The sequence below is a fragment of the Eretmochelys imbricata genome, chromosome 3 (assembly GCF_965152235.1).
Source record: "Eretmochelys imbricata isolate rEreImb1 chromosome 3, rEreImb1.hap1, whole genome shotgun sequence".
Lineage (NCBI taxonomy): Eukaryota > Metazoa > Chordata > Testudines > Cheloniidae > Eretmochelys > Eretmochelys imbricata.
Window position 1 is genome coordinate 105,657,741 of NC_135574.1, and position 23,172 is coordinate 105,680,912.

At 42.8% G+C, this 23,172-nt stretch overlaps 2 protein-coding genes across 5 annotated transcripts in view; one reads left to right on the top strand and one right to left on the bottom strand.

Moving 5' to 3' along the window:
- The first annotated feature begins 259 nt into the window (after window positions 1-259).
- HEBP2 (heme binding protein 2) overlaps window positions 260-23,172 on the top strand; it is a 28,121-nt gene continuing 5,208 nt past the window's right edge. For 2 of the 4 annotated variants that reach the window (XM_077813117.1, XM_077813115.1), the window contains exons 1-5: window positions 260-565; window positions 966-1,038; window positions 3,834-3,969; window positions 9,368-9,548; window positions 11,170-11,266. In XM_077813117.1, the coding sequence (XP_077669243.1) occupies window positions 967-1,038; window positions 3,834-3,969; window positions 9,368-9,548; window positions 11,170-11,266 (486 nt within the window). In that variant the 5' untranslated portion in view covers window positions 260-565; window position 966. Of the gene's footprint in view, window positions 639-965; window positions 1,039-3,833; window positions 3,970-9,367; window positions 9,549-11,169; window positions 11,267-15,521; window positions 22,866-23,172 lie in introns of those variants that run through there. The other 2 variants (XM_077813118.1, XM_077813116.1) reach the window with 2 other exon arrangements.
- NHSL1 (NHS like 1) overlaps window positions 21,800-23,172 on the bottom strand; it is a 154,618-nt gene continuing 153,245 nt past the window's right edge. Inside the window, exon 9 of the mRNA XM_077813114.1 lies at window positions 21,800-22,532. Coding sequence (XP_077669240.1) covers window positions 21,800-22,532 — 733 coding nt within the window. The remainder of the gene's footprint in view (window positions 22,533-23,172) is intronic.

Here is a 23,172-nt window from a genome sequence, read left to right on the forward strand (position 1 = left end):
CTAGTAAAGCCGCCGTGTAATCTCTCGCCCTGCTGCAGCGAGGGGGGGGGTTGGCTGTGAGAGTCGGGCCCCCTTACAGCCCCATCACCGCTCGCCCCCCCCCCCCCCCCGCGCGCTTTCATAACGCGCCCAGGGGCGGGCAGGCGCGGCACGGCCCCGCGGGCAGGGACAGAGCAGGCTGGCGCCGCCACCTCCCCGCCCGTCTCCACGCCGTTTGGCCCGGCCCTCAGCTCCACCCACCCGGCTTATCCCCGGGCAGCCTGGAGCTCGCGCAACTCCGAGCCACCGCTCACCAGCTGCCAGGAATGGCGGGGGGCAGAAAGCCGCTGCAGCCCCCGCGACGCGCCTCGCTTGGGGAAGGGCCGCTCGTAGCGGGTCCCGGGGCTGCCCGCGGCTTGCACGGCAGGGACCGGCGGGCGCATTTCCCCGCCTTCCCGCAGCGGGGGCAGCCTGCTGGTGCAAGGGGCCGAGCCCCAGCGGGCGGTGGGTGTGCCCAGCTCCAGGGGTTATGAAACCTCGCCGCCTGGCCCGCCCCCAAGCAGCCGGCAGGCTCCGGCAGACAGAGGTTTGTGCTTGCCGGGGGGACAGCCCGCTAGGGAAGGGCAGGGGGCGCATTTGGGTGGGAGCTGCTGAGACAGGTGAGGAAGAGAGACGGTGCTGGGCTGGCCCGGCCCCGGGATGGAGGGGGAGGGGGGAGAGAGATGCTGAGCTAATCCCAGCCCTCCCGCCACGGCTGGGTGGGTGAGGTGCACAGAGGGGGCTGAGTGCCCTGCTGCGGGTGGGGGCTAGGGTGGCCAGACAGCAAGCATAAAAAAAATCGGGACAGCAGTTCGGGGGGGAATAGGCACCTATACAAGACAGGACTGTCCCTATAAAATCAGGACATCTGGTCACCCTAGGTGGGGCTCAAGGGGAGAGGGGCTAGGGAAGGCCCTCCTAACTTCGCTCTGCTTTAATTTCCCCAGGATGCTGAAGCCCAACAAACAAGCTGTTGCCTCCAGGCTGGAGCTGCCTAAGTGGACAGCGGTACCAAGCCAGGTGAAATTCCTCTTAGCAAAAAGGAGAGGGGGCCCTGCTGTCTGTGCTAGAACACCCTATTTCTCACTCATTTTATTTGCCTTCCTTTCTGGTCAAATATGCCAGGCTTACATCTCACCAAAATAGGGGGCATGGCAGGGAGCTTGAGGTAAAGCACTTTAGTCCTAGGGCTTAGGAGAGCAGAGGAAATAAGTGTGATTAAAAAAATAAAGAGTCAAACTGCAGGACTTCAGGTTGCTAGAACAGTTGGCGCTCTGTGGGCTGTGTTATATAAAAGATGAGACAAGACGATCATAATGGGCTAAATGGCTGATGATCATAACATCCTAAATGGCTCATCTTCAGCTTGGGATAACCATTGTGGAAAGTGGGGGCAAGGGGGGAGTGCAGAAGTCAACTTGGACAGGAATTTTAGTTATTTCCTGCTCACTAGAGAGATACAAGATACCACAGTGCAGTAGGTAGGTTTTTGCAGTAGCTATGACGTGGTGACTTGCATAAAAAAAGTTATGCAATGCTATAGTTCTGGGGTGTTTGTTTCCACCTGCAATTGGAGCCATGCAAACAAATAATTTCCATGGTGTCAGGACTAGCTAGCTATTCCTCTAGGATGAAATAAAATACAGAAAACTAATCTGAAGGCAACAACAATCTTGCATGTTTAAAATAAAATGCAAATAAATGCAGAACTTAAGGTTGCTGTAGCCACATTAAGTATACAGTCAGGTTGATTTAGGGTTATAAATCAAACTTGTATAAACAGAGGTTTCCTAAACTTAAAAAAATCAGTAGAACTATTTCTATGGAATTCTTGTAAAGGCAAATAAAATAGCTGGTTTACACTTCTTTTGCTCTGGATTTGCAATCCTACTGTGACAGCCTTTTGCTAACTAGAGTTGGAAAAGATGAAATAGGGGAGTTTATATTTTGTGTTGCAGTTTGGTCAACAAAAATACACAGTATACTTGTATTGCTTCCCATTATTTTAATGTCTGAAAGCTTGTCTAGAAGATGAACAGTTAGTGCACAGCAGACTAGCATGCCAATCTACCTTGCACTAGCATGCCATGCACTAAGTTTCCATGTGGACCCTCTTGCTGTGCATCAGACATTCCCTAGTGCACATTGAACTACTTGTGTTTCATGGCAGTGTAGATCAAAGCATACTAGGGTGGTTTTGGTGTGCAGCAGCAGGGTCTTCATAGACAGTGAGTTAGCACTAATTTGCTGTGTGCAAGGTAGTTTTATGGCCCAGCCTGCCATGCACTCACTGTTCTTCTGCGCAAGCACTGAGAACCTCAAATATTAATGAATTATCTTCAATATCCCTGTAAGGTACAGCAGTACTATACCCATTTTACAGATAAGAAAACTAAGGGGCAGAGACAGTAAGTGATTTGCCCAATGTACTATGAGCAATATAGAAATTGAACCAAATCTCTAGAGTTCCTGATGTTAAGTAAATTAAGCTCTGGTCCTCCAAACACGTATACAAGTGTGTAACTTTTCTTATGAGTAGTCCCACTGAAGACAAGATGACTACTTCACTGAGAAAAGTTATGCATGTGTGCATGTATTTGTGAAATCACAGCCTTAGATTGTTTATGGTTTTCCCCCTTGATAGTGTAAGACAGAGACTGCCAAACTTTGATGTGTGGTCCACTGAAAACTTTATGGCTGTTTCAATGGACTGGGTGATTAATAGCAGAAAGTTTTATGTCAAATAGAGGTTACTTTGCAATTCAAGTAATCATTGCAGTTGTCACAGAGATCATTCTGAGGTGGTCCAGGTGTTTATGAGGGGAAGTGAGCCATGAGAGGTACTGTAGTAAGATGTGGGTCACACAAAAAAAAGTTTGTGAATTTCTGATCAATATATTAATGGTATCTGGTAAGTGAATTTCCCCCCAAAAGTTATTAACCTCATACTATTTCTTTGACTTACTCATATTGCACACTAGACTACATTACTTGTTAGACTGTTTTAAAAAAGTGGTGGTTTTCCTTTAATGCCTTTTTTTTTATAATTTTCTTTTTTTGACTGAGTCAAAGCCCCACACAAACCACCCAGGGAAATTTATTCTTTGTTTTTTCTTCACAAAGTGCTGTCAGACTAAAATAAAGGAAGATTAAAATTGTTATGGTAATCTTGGGTTTTAATTATAATAGTAAAAAAGCTTTATTCCAGAGGTTCTTAAAGTGGGGGTTGTGAGGTTATTACATGGGGGGGGGAATCACGAGCTGTCAGCTTCCACCCCAAACCCCACTTTGCCTCCAGCATTTATAATGGTGTAAAATATATTAAAAAGTGTTTTTAATTTATAAAGGGGGGAGAGGGTGAAGAGGTCACACTCAGTCTTGCTATGTGAAAGGGGTCACCAGTTCAAAAGTTTGAGAACCACTGTTTTGTTCCCTTTATGTTCTTTACCATTACAGCAATGTGCAACCTGGAACCTGGATAAATCAACACAGGAAAAACTTCCATATATTTCCTGACTTTTTAAAAAATAAATAAAAACTTCATGTTTTGATCTGAACTTGACCTGCAACACTGTTCCAAGCATTGAGCAATAGTTGGGCTCTCTGTTCCTACTGTCTAGTACCTAATCATTTTCTCCAGCAATGTCAGGCTGGTTAATACTCCTCCCCCTTTAAAAAAAGTGTGTTAGATAAGGCTAAGCCTGTGGTGTAAAAATGAAGGAATTCTGTTTCTGTGAACGCCTAATCACTTAAACTATCAAGAATAGCGCTTCACATGAGCATCAGAGCATCTTTCTTTTTTTGGTTGTTTACAGGCTTCAGATTATGAAGTCCGGCAGTATGAACCAGCTAAATGGGTTGCCACTTCTGTTAAATCAATGGACTATGATTCAGCTGTCAGCACTGGCTTCATGAAGCTCTTTGACTATATTCAGGGCAAGAATGAGAAAGGTAAGATGCTCTGAACTATACTGCTCAATAATTCAGTGTTTCTAAACTTTTGAAAGCTGAGCGCTTTCAGGAAAGGAAAGCCAGTCCTGTCACTCAGGAACCCTATGTGATGGCAAAGGGTATATCTCTCTTAATCCATACATCTCCACTTGTCTTTTGTGCTCCTTCCACACCTGACTTTGGGAATGCTGGTGGTTATGGTATAGATCTTCCTTCTGCTTTGAGCAGTGAAATAGTTAATGTGGACAATTAAAGTACCATCGGTGTTAGCAGCCATTGTTTCAGGCTCTGTGCAGACTCAGGGAAAGGTCTCTGTATTAGTTAACTAAGAAACACTCTTTAGTTTTGAAAGTTATAACAGTGAGGTTTGTGTTTTTTTAAAGACTCTGGAGGCCAGTTGGTCTTTCTGCACACCCATCTTGCAAATAGTCCCTTACTCCATCCAGGTGGATACACACTGTACACTTTAGGAAACACTTCCTTAACAAAGCGTAGAATCATAGAATATCAGAGTTGGAAGGGACCTCTGGAGGTCATCTAGTCCAACCCCCTACCCAGAGCAGGGCCAATCCCTAACTAAATCATCCCAGCCAGGGCTTTGTCAAGCCTGACCTTAAACTTCTAAGGAAGGGGATTCCCACACCTCCCTAGGTAACGCATTCCAGTGTTTCACCACCCTCCTATTGGGAAAGTTTTTCCTAATATCCAACCTAAATCTCCCCCACTGCAACTTGAGACCATTACTCCTTGTCCTGTCATCTGCTATCACTGAGAATAGTCTAGATCCATCCTCTTTGGATCCACCTTTCAGGTAGTTAAAAGCAGCTATCAAATCCCCCCTCATTCTTCTCTTCCATAGACTAAACAATCCCAGTTCCCTCAGCCTCTCCTCATAAGTCATGTGTTCCAGACCCCTAATCATTTTTGTTGCGCTTCGCTGGACTCTCTCCAATTTCTCCACATCCTTCTTGTAGTGTGGGGCCCAAAACTGGACACAGTACTCCAGATGAGGCCTCACCAATGTCAAATAGAGGGGAATGATCACTTCCCTCGATCTGCTGCAATGCTCCTACTTATACACCCCAAAATACCATTGGCCTTCTTGGCAACAAGGGCACACTGTTGACTCATATCTAGCTTCTCATCCACTGTCACCCCTAGGTCCTTCTCTGCAGGACTGCTGCCTAGCCATTCGGTCCCTAGTCTGTAGTGGTGCATTGGATTCTTCCGTCCTAAGTGCAAGACTCTGCACTTGTCCTTGTTGAACCTCATCAGATTTCTTTTGGCCCAATCCTCCAATTTGTCTAGGTCCCTCTGTATCCTATACCCTACCCTCCAGCGTATCTACCACTCCTCCCAGTTTAGCGTCTGCAAACTTGCTGAGGGTGCAATCCACACCATCCTCCAGATCATTAATGAAGATATTGAACAAAACTGGCCCCAGGACCGACCCTTGGGACACTCCGCTAGATACCGGCTGCCAACTGGACATGGAGCCATTGATCACTACCCGTTGAGCCTGACAATCTAGCCAACTTTCTACCCACCTTGTAGTGCATCCATCCAGCCCATACTACTTTAACTTGCTGACAAGAATACTGTGGGGGACCATGTCAAAAGCTTTGCTAAAGTCAAGGAATAACATGTCCACTGCTTTCCCATCATCCACAGGACCAGTTATCTCATCATAGAAGGCAATTAGATTAGTCAGGCATGACTTTCCCTTGGTGAATCCATGTGTCTTCCTTAGTACCTAAATTGCAATAAGCAGCAGCATTTAAAGGGGCTTTATTAAATCTCTCTTAGTAGTGGGTATAGGAAAAGTTAATCATATTTAAATGGCATCTGGAATAGATCAAATACTAAATACCCTTAATACTACCAGGGGCTCCTATCCCCTATAAGCTTGACTTCTGATTGATCGCTATTGATGGCTGAATATATTTGTATTTTAAGCTATTGAAAAAGGTAAACAATAAGCGACAAAGCATTTTAAGCATATTATGCCTTATCATGGGGTTTACTTATCACTGGGCACCTCGTTGTGGTAGCCCGGGCAGAGCTCATCCTCAGACGCTGATACACCATAGGGCGAGCAAGCCAAAGGGGGTCTCTCAGTGGAAACAGGTTACTCCTTCTTGGAGACTTGGCCCTCTGGCCAGGTTACTATAGTCTTCTCCTTCCCAGGTAACGAAGATGCACTGGACAAAATGTCTCAGTCTTCTGATCCACTGCCAAATAAGTGCCACTTTCCCAGTGGACAGCAGGAGAACCCAGGCCTATCCACTGCCCCAGGCAGAGGGTCCCTGGGCTGGAACCTAACAGCCATGGTATACTCAAACTCTGACCTTGTTGCTATTTCCCTGGGCTCTTTCCTAGTTTACTTCCCCAGCTTCTGCTCCTGGGGAGCTCTCTCTGTGGCTACTTCCCCCCACCCCAGTCTTGTCAGATTCTGTAGTCTGAGGCAGGATCCTAGTTTTACTGTCTCCCCAAACTGCCGTAACACCCTTCTTTAGGCAGCAGAGCTCCTCCTTGTAGCTGTCTCTTACCATCAACTTCTCTTCTTTATAAGCCTAGCCCAGCTCCTCCCCCAGCTGGGCTTCATCAACCATCATCAGTCCCTGGCTTCCTTCCAGGTGCAGCCTAATAAAGGTAATTGGTCTGCCTTCCCTCTTCAGGCTTTCTGTGGGGTAGACACCCCATCACATGCATTAACAGTTGTAATTTTTTCCAAAAGAAATATTTGTTGATGTTAGTGGTTAATTTTGGGTAAAAGTGTTAGTAGTAAATTCCAATTACTTTTCCTCTATTCTGTCTGAATTTATATCATATGTCCTTTTTTATTTAGCAAGCTGCTTAAATGTGTTTTTAATTTATAAGGGGGCAGGTTGCACTCAGAGGCTCGCTGCGTAAAAGGAGTCATAAATACAAAAGTTTGAGAACCACTGTCGTAAGGCATAAAAGCCAACATAGTAGTGTGTCCTTTTAGGAGTTAGGATAGCTGAGAGGAGATGCTCTTATGGCTTTAAAAATATCTAACACCCTGAATACTCCTAACAGCAGCAGGGAAGAGACACATTCAGCACATGAATGCTTCTAAGTTTACCCTGCCCCTTTCTTCCCCACCCCCTCACTTCAAAAGCCCTTTCAAATACACTTATCATACCATTCACAATACTACAGTGTTCCACTGGAAGAGGAGCCAAGGTGGAGGAAGGTAAGTGGCTTTCTTTAAGATATAAGGTGATAATCACAGGGTGTACTCACTGCTAGTAGCATCTCCTCCTGGTGACTACCTTTTGCCAGATGCTGCCCTTGTCTCTGCCTGGTTTCTTTCACCCTGCAGCCCCTGTCACTCCTGGAGCTGCAGCTTTCTGTTCGTGGCTTGGTCCTCCAGCCAGGTCACTAAGGTCCTCCCCATCTGGGGAATTCAACTTCCTTCCAGACGAGCTGTCATCTCCAAGTGGTGACTTCACAGTGGCTGGTAGGGGAACTCTGCCCTACCCTCTACATTGGGTACAAGCCCAGGGACCCTGTAACAAAAGCCAAGGTCTGTACAGTCCTATCCCTGGCTGCTGTTTCCCTGGGCTTTTTCCTACTCATCTAGCTTCCCCCTCTTTCTGGGTTTACCAGCCCAAAAGCCCTCCTCCCAGGGAGTGATAGTAGACTACTTCCTTATAAGCCCCTTACTGCTCTTGGGCTTTATACAGGCCCCTCCTGTTCCTGCCCAGCTGAGCCCATTTCCAGTTAGTGGCCTATTCCCTGTCTCCTTCAGGTGCAGCCTGGGCAGTTAATTGGCCTGCTTAGCCACTTCAACCCTCCAGACCTGGTGGGGAGAGAACCCCATCACAGGAATATTTCTCAAAACTCTTACACCCCCTTGAGAGAGAAACTCCCCACAACTAGGCCTTTATAACTAAAAACAAAATAGCTAAACTCTTCCTCTCCAGTAGGCTGGTTTCAGCAGATGCTGAAGTGTCCCAGCCCACTGCATACTGGTACATCAAAGCTGTGTGAGCTGGTTCATGTGACTTTAGAACCTGAAAATTAGTTTGAAACCACTGATGTGCTGAATATTCCTCTTCCCCACTGTTATTTTGGGGCATTCATCAGTGATTGACATGTAGTTTATTTTTGATACAGTTATAAATTATTTTGCTCTGCAGCACAGAACCTATACAAAGGTCAGATATAGCTGATGATGCTCACTTTTATAAAAATCAACTGCAGCTGCCCTAAAACAGCCAGAGTGTAGAGGGCATTTCCTACCAAATAACGAGTTAAGTTTAAGTTAATAAACTTTGAACCTAAAACTACTTGACCGTGGTCCTCTAAAAAAGAAAAAAGAGTTAGGCTTCATTGTGCTTTTGTACTGCATAAGTCTTTTTTCAATTTTGAGTTTAAAAAAAAAAGCTGTCTCTAAGATAACCTTTCGATAGCAAGTATTGACTAGCCCAAGACTATGGGTATGTATACACTGCAGCTGGGAGTGAGTGTCCCAGCCTAGCATGCTAAAAATAGCTGAGTGGACATTGTGGCTCCTGTGATCACTTGGTCTAGCCCCGTGAGCTGAAGCCAAGTGGGACCCAAGCCTGCACCAGGGCCACAACGGCAACACAATTATTTTTAGTATGGTAGCTCAAGTATCTGGCTGGGCTGGAGGTTTGCTTCCAACTGCAATGTAGACATATAGCAGCATGTAGAGTACAGATGTTGCACAACCCCCAGGCAGGTTTAAAGAGCAGTGTAGATAGTGAGGCACTGCTTAGGCGAGTAGATACGCACCAAAAGCCTTAGGCTATGTACCCTACGTGGTTCTCTGCACACCCAAGCCATTGCTCCCTTGTATACACTGCTGTATTTAGCAGTGTAGGGGCCTGCTGCCTCCTCACTGCCAGAGCCTTTTCCTGCCCCAGAGAAAGGCTCCAGCAATGGGGAAAGACTCTGGTAGGGAAAGGATCCAGCAGAGGGAGGCGGTGGGGAAAGGTGCAGGAGCCTTTCACTGCTGTCTCCCCTCTGCCAGAGCCTTTCACAGCGTGGATGCAGCCTACCTCTCACTGCGGCATTTAGCTATACGTACCCTACATGCTGCTGCAAGGCTTAAGAAGTTTGGTCTGTGGTAGTGGAATGTCAACAATCGAGACAAAGGGATCTACTGCATACAAGCAGAAATTTGCCCTTATGCATTTCCTTTAAAAATTATTACAAGCAGACAAGATAATCCTAATACAATGCAACAATGGAAAAAACACGTATGAATTAAAACTACCTTTTATTAAATATAAATCAAAGGCAACCTCTGATAAAGCCACCACTGTGTTCTCTTTCTTGACACTCTACATTATCTGACCTGATATTTGTGACAGAGCTGTAGCTGTTGCTTATTTGCCTCTGATAGGGATGAAGATAGAGATGACAGCTCCAGTAACATGCCACGTGGAACCTGGTGCAGGCCCATTCTGCGAGTCCACTATTACAGTTTCTTTTTATATACCATCTGATCATCAAGCTGATCCACCTAAGCCATCTGAGTCAGATAGTTTCATTGAAAACAGACCAGAAATGACTGTGTTTGTCAGGTACGTATTAACTAACTACTGAAACTCTGCAAAGTACATGTAGTAAATCTGTGTGCACAAGACAGCTTATATATGATCAAAAATCTTTTTAGTCCTCAAAAGAAGAGGTAAGTCCTGGCACTTTCTAAAAATATAGCAACGCAATGTGATATTCTTCAGCTAAACTGTGGCTGCCACCTTGTGGCAGTCAGTTGATGAATAAGATGGTGCATGCACGTGCTTTATTGAATGAGTAATTCACTTTATACTAGCCAGGGGGTCCCCAAACTTTTCATGGTCTTGACCCCCATACCTTTGTCCACCCCACCCCACCCCACCCCGTGGGAGCTGGGGCTGTGAGTGGGGCATGGACAGGAGTAAGGGGGCCGAGGCTGGGACTGCAGCTGGGGGCAGGTCTGAGGCCAGGAGCAGGGCTAGGAATGGAGCTGCAGCCAGGGGCCAAGGCTAGGGGCAAGGCTGGGGCTGGGAGTGAGGCTGGAGCCGGGAGTAGAGCCCTGCCCAGGCCACAATGGGGTCTGAGGCCGGATGCGGAGCCGCAGCCGGTAACTGGGGCTGCAGATGTGGTCGGGGCCAAAGCAGAGCTGGAAGCAGAGCGGGGCTGGGTGGCGCTCCTTTCCCACCCCCGCATGGGGACTGGCCCGGGATCTGCCGCACTCTTTTCCCTCTCCCTCCCCCACTGGCAAAAATTCCTCCATGATGTGCCCCACAGTTTGGGGACCACTGTACTAGCCTGTAATTCAATCCAAATCTCTGTATCCTCAGAACCTTTTTCACATGAGCCCAGTAAGTATAATTAGTATACAGAAGTCACATGTCCTGAAAATATTTTGTTGAACATCCCGAGATGGAGATCATCTTGCATTCTTTTAAAAAAATTTATATTTTACTGTATATTAATGAAAACATTGTGAAAGACTTGGGATTGGAAAAAATACTGTACTTTTCCCAGTTTAAAATAGTTAAGAATATATGTTCAAGTAGACAGCAAAATGTTAATTGATGAATTTCCCCACTGCCAAATCTAAACCAAAACAAGTTGTTCTAAGACAAAGTTAACTTTCAGGCATAAAGTAACTAACTTCATTTTCCATGTAAGCTTCAGGTCGTATTTTTCCATAGTTACAAACTGCTGAAAAAGAAAATTTAAATGAGTGGTGGGGAAAGCATCCCATCTATCCATCCCTGTTCTTGAACATTAATCCTGGGTGTTCAAAGCCACATTCCTTGGAATTTTGTTTTTCACAGTGGCACTCTCAGGACATCAAAACAACACCCTTTACAAGTACAAAATAAGGCATGTGGTCATACATTTTACATTTACACCAAGAGGAACAGCTCTCATGAAGGCTTGAAGATACCCCATTTTCCCATTGGTAAAGTCTGTTACTGTGAAATTATCTTAAAGGAAGTTGCAGAAGCTTCATCATATGAAACAAACGAAACTGGACAAAGTACTAGAAAACGGGCTGTAGGGAACAGTCCCTGAAAGGATTGGACTGTATGGTTTCAAAAAAAGACTGCTGACCCATGCTGGATTTAGACAAGCTGCATAGAGAACAAGCTTAGATTTATTAGTGATAATCTTTCTTCATGTTCTCTTACTGTTTATTATTATTGGCAGGTCCTTTGGAGGATATTCCAGTGCCACAAAGAACCAAGAAGAACTACTGACACTAGCAGAAAATTTGAAGCGGGATGGGAAAGTGTTTGATGAAAAGGTCTATTATACTGCTGGCTATGACAGCCCTTTTAAATTGCTTAATAGACACAATGAGGTGTGGCTTATCAAGAGAAATGGAAACCCCAGCAATCAAGAATAGGAAACAAAATACTTTCTTTAGAGACAGAAGTTCAGTTTATTCAGACATTTTTTTTTTGCCTGGGAATTGTATGTAATTGTTTTTAACATATAGACAGATTATAATCTATCAGATTTCAAATGTGCCTCTTCTAGAATGACAGTACAGTTTCCCCCATTCTGTCAATTGTATGAGAGTGATCACACTTTCAGTTAGAGTAGAAAGCCATGAAATTTTTCCTGTTTTCCTGTTCCTTCCACTTCACACCATGTTCCCTATTTCCCTCCCTTTAAAATCCATCACTGCAATTTAGCACACACCTAGAGAGGTTGCTACAGCATAACACAGGGAACTCTTCCTATGTATTCTGTGGCTACACTCTTTACTGCAGAACCTATCCCTCACCACAGAACTGCGCTTCACAATAAGCTTTTATTTTTTTTTAGGAAAGTCTGTATCTGCAGTGGTTGTGTAGAAAACAAGAACTTAGTGTCTTTGTCTGCAACCAGCAGAAAAACAGCAACTGAGAGGTTTGAATTGCCTCAATCATCTCAGTGGGTTATTACCTCAAAGATGACAGTTTAAATATCAATATTAACTATCATAGAACTGGAAGGGACCTCGAAAAGTCATCTAATCCCATCGCGTGCACTCAAGGCAGGACTAAGTATTATCTAGACCATCCCTGACAGGTGTTTGTCCAACCTGCTCTTAAAAATCTTAAAAATCTCCAGAGATGGAGATTCCACAACCTCTCTAGGCAATTTATGCCAGTGCTTAACCACCCTGACAGTTAGGATGTTTTCCCTAATGTCCAACCTAAACCACCCTTGCTGCAGTTTAAGCCCATTGCTTCTTGTCCTATCCTCAGAGGTTAAGAACAATTTTTTCCCCTCCTCCTTGTAACAACCTTTTATATACTTGAAAACTGTTATCATGTCTCCTCTTCTCCAGACTAAACAAACCCAATTTTTTCAATCTTCCCTCATAGGTCATGTTTTCTAGATCTTTAATCATTTTTGTTGCTCTTCTCTGGACTTTCTCCAATTTGTCCACAACTTTCCTGATATGCGGAGCCCAGACCTGGACACAATACTCCAGTTGAGGCCTAATCAGCGCAGAGTAGAGCGGAAGAATTACTTCTTGTGTCTTGCTTACAACACACCTGTTAATACATCCCAGAATTATCTTTGCTTTTTTTTTGCAACAATGTTACACTGTTGACTCATATTTAGCTTGTGGTCCACTATGACCCCCAGATCCCTTTCCGCAGTACTCCTTTTCCTAGGCAGTCATCCTGCTAATGGGCTTATCTATAGCACAACTATGGATTGTCAAAAGAAAAAGCTGAAAGGGGAACAAATGCAAACTAAGATATGAAAAAGGGCAACTGTCTCAATTTTTGTTTTCATGTTTAATTTAATCAACTTTTAAAAATGAATGTAGTTGCTGTGGTATTTCCAGTCTGCCACACTAGGGAGGCCTTGCTGTAAAATGTAAGTAAAACTTAGGTTCAGCTCACCTTGGGCTACTCAGATTCTTGCCCATAGAGATCAAATAGGCTGTTGACTGGAGCAGCTGAGTTTGAACTTTGACAGCATATAGTGTGCCAGCACTGGACTGCCAGTCCATTTTTATAAACCTTAATTTAGTGATTATGATAGTTGCTGTATTGGCAGCAGCAAGGAGAGCAAGTCATCTCTCCCCAGTGCAGGAGATAGTCTGCTACTACCCTGCCAATGCCTGACTGATCCTCCTGTCTATTTAATCCTGGGCCTCGATGCCAAGTCTGCCAGCAAGGATGCCTGGTACTGAGAATTATTATGCTGGCACCTGTGAATTGTGGACGTTCCTTCACTGCAAGTTCAGCCGAGACCACTTACGCATTTCTTGTTGGCCACTGAACAGCCATCATATGGTAACAGCTTTACACTTGCTAGAGTATAGACAGTGATACAACATAACCAAACTATTACTGTCAAGGTCTGGGTATTTTTAGCCTCAAAGCCTCCAACATTTGCCTTTTGAAATACATTGTTTGCTTTATGGTACTAGTCCAGGCACTTATATATCCAGTGTTAGTATATTCAAGTAATTTCAATTGTTACCTTTACTTTTTACACTAGGATTGATATATACTTTCATGGTGACTACTGATGCGTTGACTTCAAAAGCTTTTATCCTTTGACTAGATTATCAGTCCAAATTAGCAAAAGTACAAAGGCAATTCACCATCCTTAAGTCGGCACATTGTTGCAATCTCCTGTTTTAGGAGAGCTGGTTAGGATTGGCTTTAGAATCCATCAAACCTGCTTCTAAATGGACACAGAAAGTAGCTGCCTGGAACTAGAAGCACCCTCTAAACCCAGAATCTTCATGCTCTCACCTTTTAAAAAATGAAGCGTTGTTCCAGAAGTTAATTTCACTTAAAGTAAAATAACATGTATTTGTTTAACACCATGCTTGTCCAGGGTCCTTTCCAAGCAAATTAGAAGTCTTAAATTCTGCCCTGAGGAGTTTACAATCTATATTAGACTGACAATGAAGAGGCCATGGTAGAAAAGGGGATTGGGCAGGAGACAACAGAAGATAATAGCAAGGGATTGCTGCAGCTGCATTATTTATTTATTTATTTTTTGCAGAGAGATCAGAACAGATAAGCCTATTTTGTTTCACTTCTTGTTTGCTATAAGGTTTTTTTCTTTCAATTTAAACTTCTGAGTTTCCTGAGCTTTTTAGTGTTCCTAAAATTGTTATTGCCACAGACACAGTAACGTCAGGCTTTTATTAAAAATTAATCTGAGGTATAAATTTTAGATCTAATTTATAAGTATATACTTTTTAAACCGATATCTTTTGCTGGATTTCTTTTCCTATCTTGGTTCTACAGTAGTTAGGATTTCTGCTGTCTAATACAGTTCTAAAATCTGGTTTAATCAGGGTAGTACATTACAGAGGAAAGGAACGATATGGTGGGATATTCGCTATAGAGATTGGAATTTGCTGGTAAAGGGCCTGATCTGCCACTGAAATTAATGGAATTTTGCCACTGATTTCACTGGGGATTGGCCCCAAAAGGTTGTTTGAAAAAAAGTCATTGGAATGTTTATCAACAAAAGTGCCTAAGTAATTTATGTGAATGAAATGTACTTATTGCATAATGGAGTGCTAGAAAATTATTTACTCTCCTTCAGAGCAATAAATTACCTGACACTTCGACCTTTACCATCATCTTTGTTCAGCATGTATTAATTCAGATTTTGAACATAAAGAGTATGTCTACATTGCAATTCGATACCTGTGGCTTGCCGGGTCAACTGACTCAAGCTCGTGGGGCTTGAGCTCTCTGAGCTGACTTGGGATAAAGGGCAGTTTAATTGTGATATAGGTGTTTGGGCTGCAGTCCGAGTTCTGGGACCCTCCCACCTCACAGGGTTGTAGGGCGCAGGCTGCAGTCCAAGCCCAAACATCTGCACTGCAATTAATCAGCCCCTTGCCCCGAGTCAGCTGGCACAGTTCCCAGAGTTTATAGTTCCCAGAGTGGCCATTATCATGTTCCACTATCCTTTTCTAAGGTCCTCTTAAAATGATGGAACCAAGAGACTTATCCTGTTTCTCTCAGAAGAATTTGCTGTATTGACTATGAAAGAATACTATTAATTTTGGATCAAAGTTAAGGTTGTATAATGATGAAACAGGCACTTCTAGACAAATATGTTTTATAAAGGTATAACGTGGGCAGACTAAGACTTAAAATGCTCCAATTATTCAAGTCTTTTGTAAGTGCTTCAGTTATGTAAAAGGACAGAATAGTTAAGTACATTGCTACACAGCAGTCTTAATTGGGTTTTAGTTAAAGTTTTGTGTTGAGGAATTTTCCAGGTTTAATAATCTTATGCAATTAGATTGTTTTAAATTTGTAACTAGATGGGATGGGGCACTAACTTATGTTAAAGAAGTGAGTGGTAGTCATGCAAAGGATGGCTCTGCAGAAGCTTGCGTTATCCAAAGCATACCAGAGAAGACGTGCATGTTCACTACACAATTATGTTGTGCATGGACAGAATAGCCTATCTTCACAGTGTTGAGGAGTACAATTGCCACCACCGGGATATCCCTCTTGTTGGTTCTGTGTGAGGCGCCATTGATGCCTGCTCAATCTGTATTTTTTCAGGTGGAAAATCAGTGGAGCACGGAGGGATTAACTTTTGCCACTACTGTTGTCCTGATTACATCATAGATGGCTACTCCATATATTTTAGAGGTTTGGGAAGTGGTCCTCTATCTATAAATCCATGTGGGCTGGTGGTTAAAGGAATTTGGAAAACTTACAAGAGTAAAACCTTATCTAAACAGGAAACGTTGCACAGGTTTAATAAATTGATTTTAAATTAGTCAAGCTAAACTGATTTAAAGGACAGTCAAGCTGGTTTGTGTAACTCTACATTAGAGGGTTTGCACTGGGTTAATTATAATTAATTTAGTCAAACTGGAACAGACAAGGCCTACAGTTGGGACTTGGCAGGAAATCTTGCCTCTTTCAAGGAAGGCAATTAATTAGTGGTATCTATTCATTAAGTTAGCATGACTGGCAGCTTGAAGGGACTTGCAATCGCGAATGATAAAAAATGGGCAGGATGTGTCTGCTTTACAAGAGACAGACATATAAGCAGTCAGGAAAGAGGAGCTAAGTGACTTTATGACTTCCTATTCATTTTATCATTAGAAAAACGTAAACCACTATAATATTTGCCTACACTTCTCCTCCTTCAGAGAGGAGTCTAAATTGTTTGTCTCACTAGCAAAAAAAGGTTGCTGTTAGTTAGTTTTATCTTCACCTTACTGCTACATGCAGGTTGCCATGGAATGCATTTTCCTAATAGTGTCAAACTCTTTCCTTCCTCTCCTCTGTAGCAGTTTCCAAGTCTGAGGTCTCTCTTCTTTCTGCTCCTAAACCCTCATTTTGTCCTTTTGATATGTTCCTACATCCGAAACTTCTTTTGATTCTGTCTCCTTTATTTTTAATAGCTCTCTTTCCACCCTCAGCTCTCTTTCCACCCTCTCCTTCCTTTGTGCTTTGAAGCATGCTTTTGTTTCCCTCCCCTCCCCATCTTAGGGGAGGAAGGTGAAGAAAATTTGATTCAACCTTCACTCTATCTTGCCCTCCATATACAGTGCAGTATCTAGTCAGGCTGCATTTACATCCCTCTTCAACTTTATCCTTGATCTCCTCTCCTCCCATCTAGTTTCTGCTCTTTCCTCTGCACTGAAACTGCCCTGCCCAAGGACACTAATGACCCTCACCGAGATAAATCCATGGGTTCTGTCTCCATCATTCTTTCTGAACTATGTAATGCCTTTCATACTGTTTACCTTTCTTCCCTACTTTGTCCCCTCTTGGCTTCCACAACTCTGTGCTCTGTGTCTTTCCACTCTCCTTTCTATTTGTCTCCCTTAAAATTCTATCATTGGCCACTTCTTTTCCCCCCTAACCTTTACTGTCCCCATGACGTCATCTGCTGAGAGTTTCAAGCCCCACTTGGATACATACAGGGTCCCAAATCTTCTCTACCTGATTTTTTTCTCCTCCACACATCTTTGAATCTCAAGTTGCCTATATAGCATTTTGCTGTCCCATCACAAATGCACTCTTTCCAAAAGTGAACTTCAATCCTCGCTCCTCTCCAACACCTCCTTTGCATGACTGACAACTCCGCTATCCTACCTGTGTCTGATTCATAACCATGTCATCTTTGACTTCTCTCTCCTCCCTGACTCATCATATCTCGCTACATCCTGCCATTTCTTCTCCTTTAATATCACCAGAATCTGCCCTTTCCTCTCTTCTAAAACTGATTCCCATGCCTTCACCAACTTTGGCTTTAACTACCTTTCTCCCTCTGGCCTCCTTGCTCTTTCCTCTGCAGTCCACAAAAACCCTGCTGCTAAAAGAATTTTCCTTTGCCACTGCTCTGACTGAATCATTCCCCAGCCTTCCTATAATCCATGCATTGGCTTCTTGTCTCTTACGGTATTAATTTCAAGCTTCTTGTCATCTTCAGGGTGATACATAATTTTGCACACATTTACATCTTGCTCTCATTTCCCCCTCTTTTATTCTGTTCTCACTCAATACTCTGTACTACTTCACCTCTCCTGTCACTTTAGGCTCTGTGCCTTGTCTCACGCGCTCCCTATGCTTGGAACAGTCTACACTCTTGTCTGTCAAACACAGTCTCCCCTCCTTCAAATCCATGTATTCCAGAAATCCTTCCCTAACTTCTTATAACCAATAACCTCCACCTCCTTCTGAATCTGAGCTATTGGCCTTTGATTAGTCTTCGTCTTGCCTAGACGGTAAGCTTATTGGAGCAGAGGATCCATACCCTATGTTTGAACAGGATCGTGTCAGTTTTGTATATATTATAAATAAGGCTACAATTATGTCATGAAATCTGTAACTTCCATTGACCTCCCTGACATTTTTTGCCCTGGGGCTGGAGTTCCCAGCCAGGCCTGCCCTCGCAGCTCCCAACCTGGTGAGGGGGGACCCTGCAACTGCCCAGGCGGCAAGCAGACCCTGTGCAGCTGCCCAGCTGCGGCGCGCGGACAGCCCCACGTAGCTGCCCAGCCACAGCAGGCAGCGGGGACTCCCTACAGCTGCCGCTGCAGCCAGCAGCTGGAAGACCCTGCAGCTACCAGCTGCCCGGGGTGAGGGGACCCCATAGCTGCCCAGCCCCAGGGGTAAGGGGACTCCAGAGCTCCCATACATTGCATTGGTGGGGGACCCAGGAGCCCCAGCAGCAGTGGGTGCTGAACCCACCTACCCCTTTTGTCAGGGATATTCTTAGTGAAAGTCAGGGGCTGCCGTAAAGTTTTGTTTATTTCCTGTGACCTGTCCATGACTTTTATTAAAAATATCTGTGACAAAAACTTAGCCTTAGTTATAAATAAATGTTGTGGACTCAGGTTGCATTTTGCTCTTGGGGTCACTGTGCTCATGTGTTGTAGAGTATTAATACTGAAGATCCAATACAGAAATACTGTTGCCAGAGCTAAAGAAGTATAAAATTAGTTAATAAAGAGCAAACTTGAGAGAATACTCAATGGAATTGAAAAGCAAGTGAGCAAAGAAGAGGAAAACTGAAAATCATATCATAGCTAGGTAGATTCAGTAATCATTTCTGACTCACATCAACAGTCAAACAACTAGTTGGAGGATATGCAAACAAGCCTTCCAACAGTAACACTAAATGAAGGATTTGGATGAAAAGTCTTTGTTCAGTTGCATAGGGCTGAGGGTTGCATTTTCTCCCCTCCAACTCCCTGGATATGGTTAGTGGAGATTTTCTAAGGCCTAGTCTACATTTCAAAAGTCGTAGCAATAGACTTTTAGAGTTATAGAGCTATATCACCAAAATCCTCCTAATGTAGACAGAGCGTATATGGGTAAAAACGTACTTTTGCTGCTGGTGTTGCTTCTACCAGTTTGGTTAGTGAAATAAAATGCTAGCATAGATATGTAAAAGAACCCACATCCCTACTCAACATTACGATGCGGACAAAATTAGACCTGGCCTAAGAATATGCTGCTGAGGAGTAGTTGTGTACATATCAGAAAATTCAGTACAGATCACTGACTGAGGAGGTAAAGGGACTGAAGACGGGGGACATCACCAGATTCCAGAGGCGCTACTTGGAACACAGATGTCTATAATCTGATTAGAATATATTTTACTATATAAGCCTTACATTGAATGAAGTGTGTTCCTATAGCAACCACCCGATTCATGGATTTCTCCCTTTTCTAATTCCGAATTAGATACCTCTGAACAGTGGAATTGGGTATTGTATCTGTTTTGATAAATCATATTGTCATATGTTATTTTTGTCAAAATGCATATGCAAAATTAAACTCAACCTTAACTATGGAGCTGTGACTGAACACAGGAGTTTGTGGTTTCCAGCCCTAAGTTCTTATTTATATACCAGATCTGCCATTGAGTTGCTGGGTGGCTTGGGCATTTGCCTGAGAGCCTGATCCTGCAACCACAGGTGTGAATAGACCACACTGAACTCAGTTCCTACATGTACTTACACACTAGAAGCATCAGGCCCTTTAGTCTCCCATCTGCAAAATGGGAATAATTACCTCCCTCTCAAGATGGTGTTATGAGATTAGTTAACATTTGTGCAGCATTTTGAAAATGTAAGTGCTAATTGTTACATGAAAATATGGAGCTATACATTTAATATTTGATTGGCGTAGGAAGAAAAATGATAACCATGTGTGATTCCCCTTTATTACAACTTTTATTCAACATGTAGTACTTGTGCATTTTTTTTTTTTTTTTGCAATATGTCTTTATAGCTGTAAATAGCTCAGATCGGTATTAACAATTATTTTAAGTGTTGGTTAGCTGAATTAGTTTTCACTTGGTTCCAATAATCAAATGCATATATCTGGTATTTTCATCTGCTCAACATATTTGAAGCATAGAAAGTTTGCTTTTCACAGTTCCAGTGTTCCAGGGATTTAAACATGCAGCACTGCAGAGCCCATATTATGGGCAAACTGGCTCCCACTGATTTAACCCCTCATCTGCTGCTTCAAGAACTCTAGTTCCCTGGGACCGATAGCAAAGAAGTGAGGAGGAGCAGTAACATCTGAGAAAATTATATAGTAAACAGTATGGGGTGGAGGTTGGAGATGAGTTAGGATTTCTTTAGGCCTATTCATTGCAATTGGGTTCGTCCCAAAATATATGTAAAAATGGGTTGAAGAGATACCAAAAATTGTTAGATGCCACTAAAGTGTAAGTTTCGCTATATGAACTGGATGTTAGTACTGTAGTTAGATGCATGGTTTTCTATATAAGAGCACAAAATGTTGGCTGCAACTTTTGACAGATGTTATCAATTCAAAAGACAAGATAGCAATTGGCAGCCTTGTTTTATTTAAGCAGAGTCACAGCATTATCGTCATCCCCCTCTTTTGAAGGGATGAGTTACGTGAAGGCCCCGGAAATTTACATTACTAACAAGTAAGGGATTGAAGAAAGGGATTACAAGCATATTTCACTAAAATAAATAATCTACAAAGCGAGTGATTCTTCTTAAAGCAGTCTAAAAATGTATAAATTCTGAAGTGGGAAGATCAAAAGGTATTTAACAACCCATTATTTACAATCAATATAAAAACTGCACAAACCATCAAATGACGCAAAAATCCTTTTAAAAATTCAAAGCTTCCTTCCTACTATGAACCAAAAACTCCAGCCAATGTTTCAGTTTTAATCAACTACTTTCTTTACAAATGAAAACCATTAAACACTTTTATTACCATCAGTAAAATATACAATAAAATAAAACAAACCTTGCTAAAAATTTTGTTTCTTCTAAAAATAGAAATACTGCAGGCAAATCAAAAAGGAAAATAACTAACTTACTCTTTGGTAACCAAAAGTTAGCAAGTATTTGACATTTCAAGTGATGAAAGTTATAAGAAGTCTTCCCATTTTGATAAATGGAAGAAAAACTTCTGGCAAAATGTAACCCCCATGTTTAAATTTAAATGGAAAGGCTCCACCACTACTCTGTGGTGCAAACTCTCAAATTCATGTTTTGTGATTAATTTCATTCCCGACACCTGAAACTTTCCGAATCTGGCAGTGTATTGCATATTCCTCTCCCATTTTCCTATTATTTGCTTACATTCTCTTTATAAATATGCATCCTGTTATTTCAGTTCTCCTAAGGGATCACTCAATTTCCAATCAAGTAAGCAATTCACTTGGAAATGAGAGTGTGTGTGTGAGACTGTCACTACGGCTGCACAGCAGCTAGTACTGTATTACAACTGTGCTCACTCTCCTGTGTTAGGTTTTACAAATTTATATTTTCCTCTGGAAAAATGTACCTACACCAATTCATAATCTATTGATCTTCTTACATTAATATGACATGCTTAAATTAACAGGCGCACACACAAAAAAGAAGCTGTGCAGCACGAGCCCTGCTACCTCCAACAGGCCACGCATCTCATCCACTTTCCAAGCCTCAGAAATAGAATGCAACTTTAAAGCAACTGAAACCTCCCATCTTCTTTTCAGACTTACTCTAAATTTTACTCCCACAATCAAAAAGTCTCAAAAAATTCATACCCCAAAGGATCTGAGGAGACTCTCTCAGACAGGACTTTTAAGGCTTATGAAAAAGTTCAGCTGTTACTTTCTTTAAAGTCACAGACCACCTACTCAAAGCAAGCCCTACCCTACCCAACCCAACCATGCAGAACAATTAGTGCTCCAGCGTTCAACGCACATATGAAGTTCATTAATAAATGCTTAGCAAAATAAACTGTTCTGGACTGGGCTTCCTCCTGGGATCTGTTGCTTACTCATTCTATATACCATCTGAAAGACTAATACCAAATGCCTTTGTCCTCCCTTCTTAACTTTTTTCGTCTGAAGGGCTTAGACACTTCTTTGAAGCATTCGGGTTTACGAGTTGAGTCAGTAAGTCTAGGTGAGTTGGAGCCTTGGTCTCATTGGAACCGGCCTCCTCAACATACGGAAAATCATTAATGTCCATTTCATCACTGTCAAACACATCAAGCTGGCTCTCTTGCTGCTCTTTTAAAGTCCTACGGATCCTGCTCTCTGCTGGTTCAACTGCTTCCCCATCTCCCTCACTAATAACAGTCATGGGGCTGCTCTGGATGCGGTTCCGGACGTTGTACTTGCTGCTGGCAGCAGAGGGTGGTGTTCGCGACCTGCCATACCTAGTGCTGGAAAAGGACATACTCCTTGGCATCAGGCCTTCGCTCTTGGCCCATTCTTCCTGGGCCCTTTTGTTCTTGCTGGGTGAACAGCTCACAGGGCTGTCAGGGAACTCAAGGGCGGAGTCTGACTTTGTTCGATGGAACCTTGGATCTGTATTCTTCAGCATCTCTGCTGCTGACATGCGGGAACTGGTGTCTGAGCGGCTCCCTTTCTTCAGCAGCAGGGCTTTGAAGTTATCGTTGCTGGTGCTGCTCTTGCGAATGCTTCTCTGAATTGATCCTGCGTGCTTGAGGGAAGCTAGATTTGGGGAAGCACCAGTGGGTGTTACTGGGGGTGACGGAGAATGGTTGCGGGTGCGCTCATCTTCAGAATCTTTGCGGCCAAGGACTTTCCTTTTGGATCTGAGATTTTAAATATAAAAATAAAACATTTTCCCCCCAAATAAAGAAGGAAGTCTATTCAACAAACTAATAAGCAGGACAGCAAGTTACTGTTAAACAGAGAGGGGAACAACCTAGGAAGTATAAATAATGACACCACCAAACCTGTGCATATATTAAAACAGATCTTTGAGGCATAAAGGAGTCAGAGACAAATCCACCATTCTTATTCCTCAGAACAGGAATAGTGAATCTATTGTATTTGACGGTGTTGATGTCCAAGCCAATTTGAACTTATTTTCCAAACAAGATTTTCTGTAGCCAATACATGACTAAATCTAGATATAGGTTGCATTCTTTTTCCTCCATCAATATTGGGATTTGATCACAAAAAATTAGGGCTGTTGATTAATTGCAGTTAATTCATGTGATTAACTCAAAAAAGTTAATCATGATTAAAAACATTAATCACAATTAAACACATTGTTAAGCAACAGAATACGAATTGAAATTTATTAAATATTTTTGAATGTTTTTCTATATTTTCAAATATATTGATTTCTATTACAACACAGAATACAAAGTGTACAGTGCTCACTTTATATTATTATTTTTTATTACAAATATATGCACTATAAAAATGATAAACAAAAGAAATAGT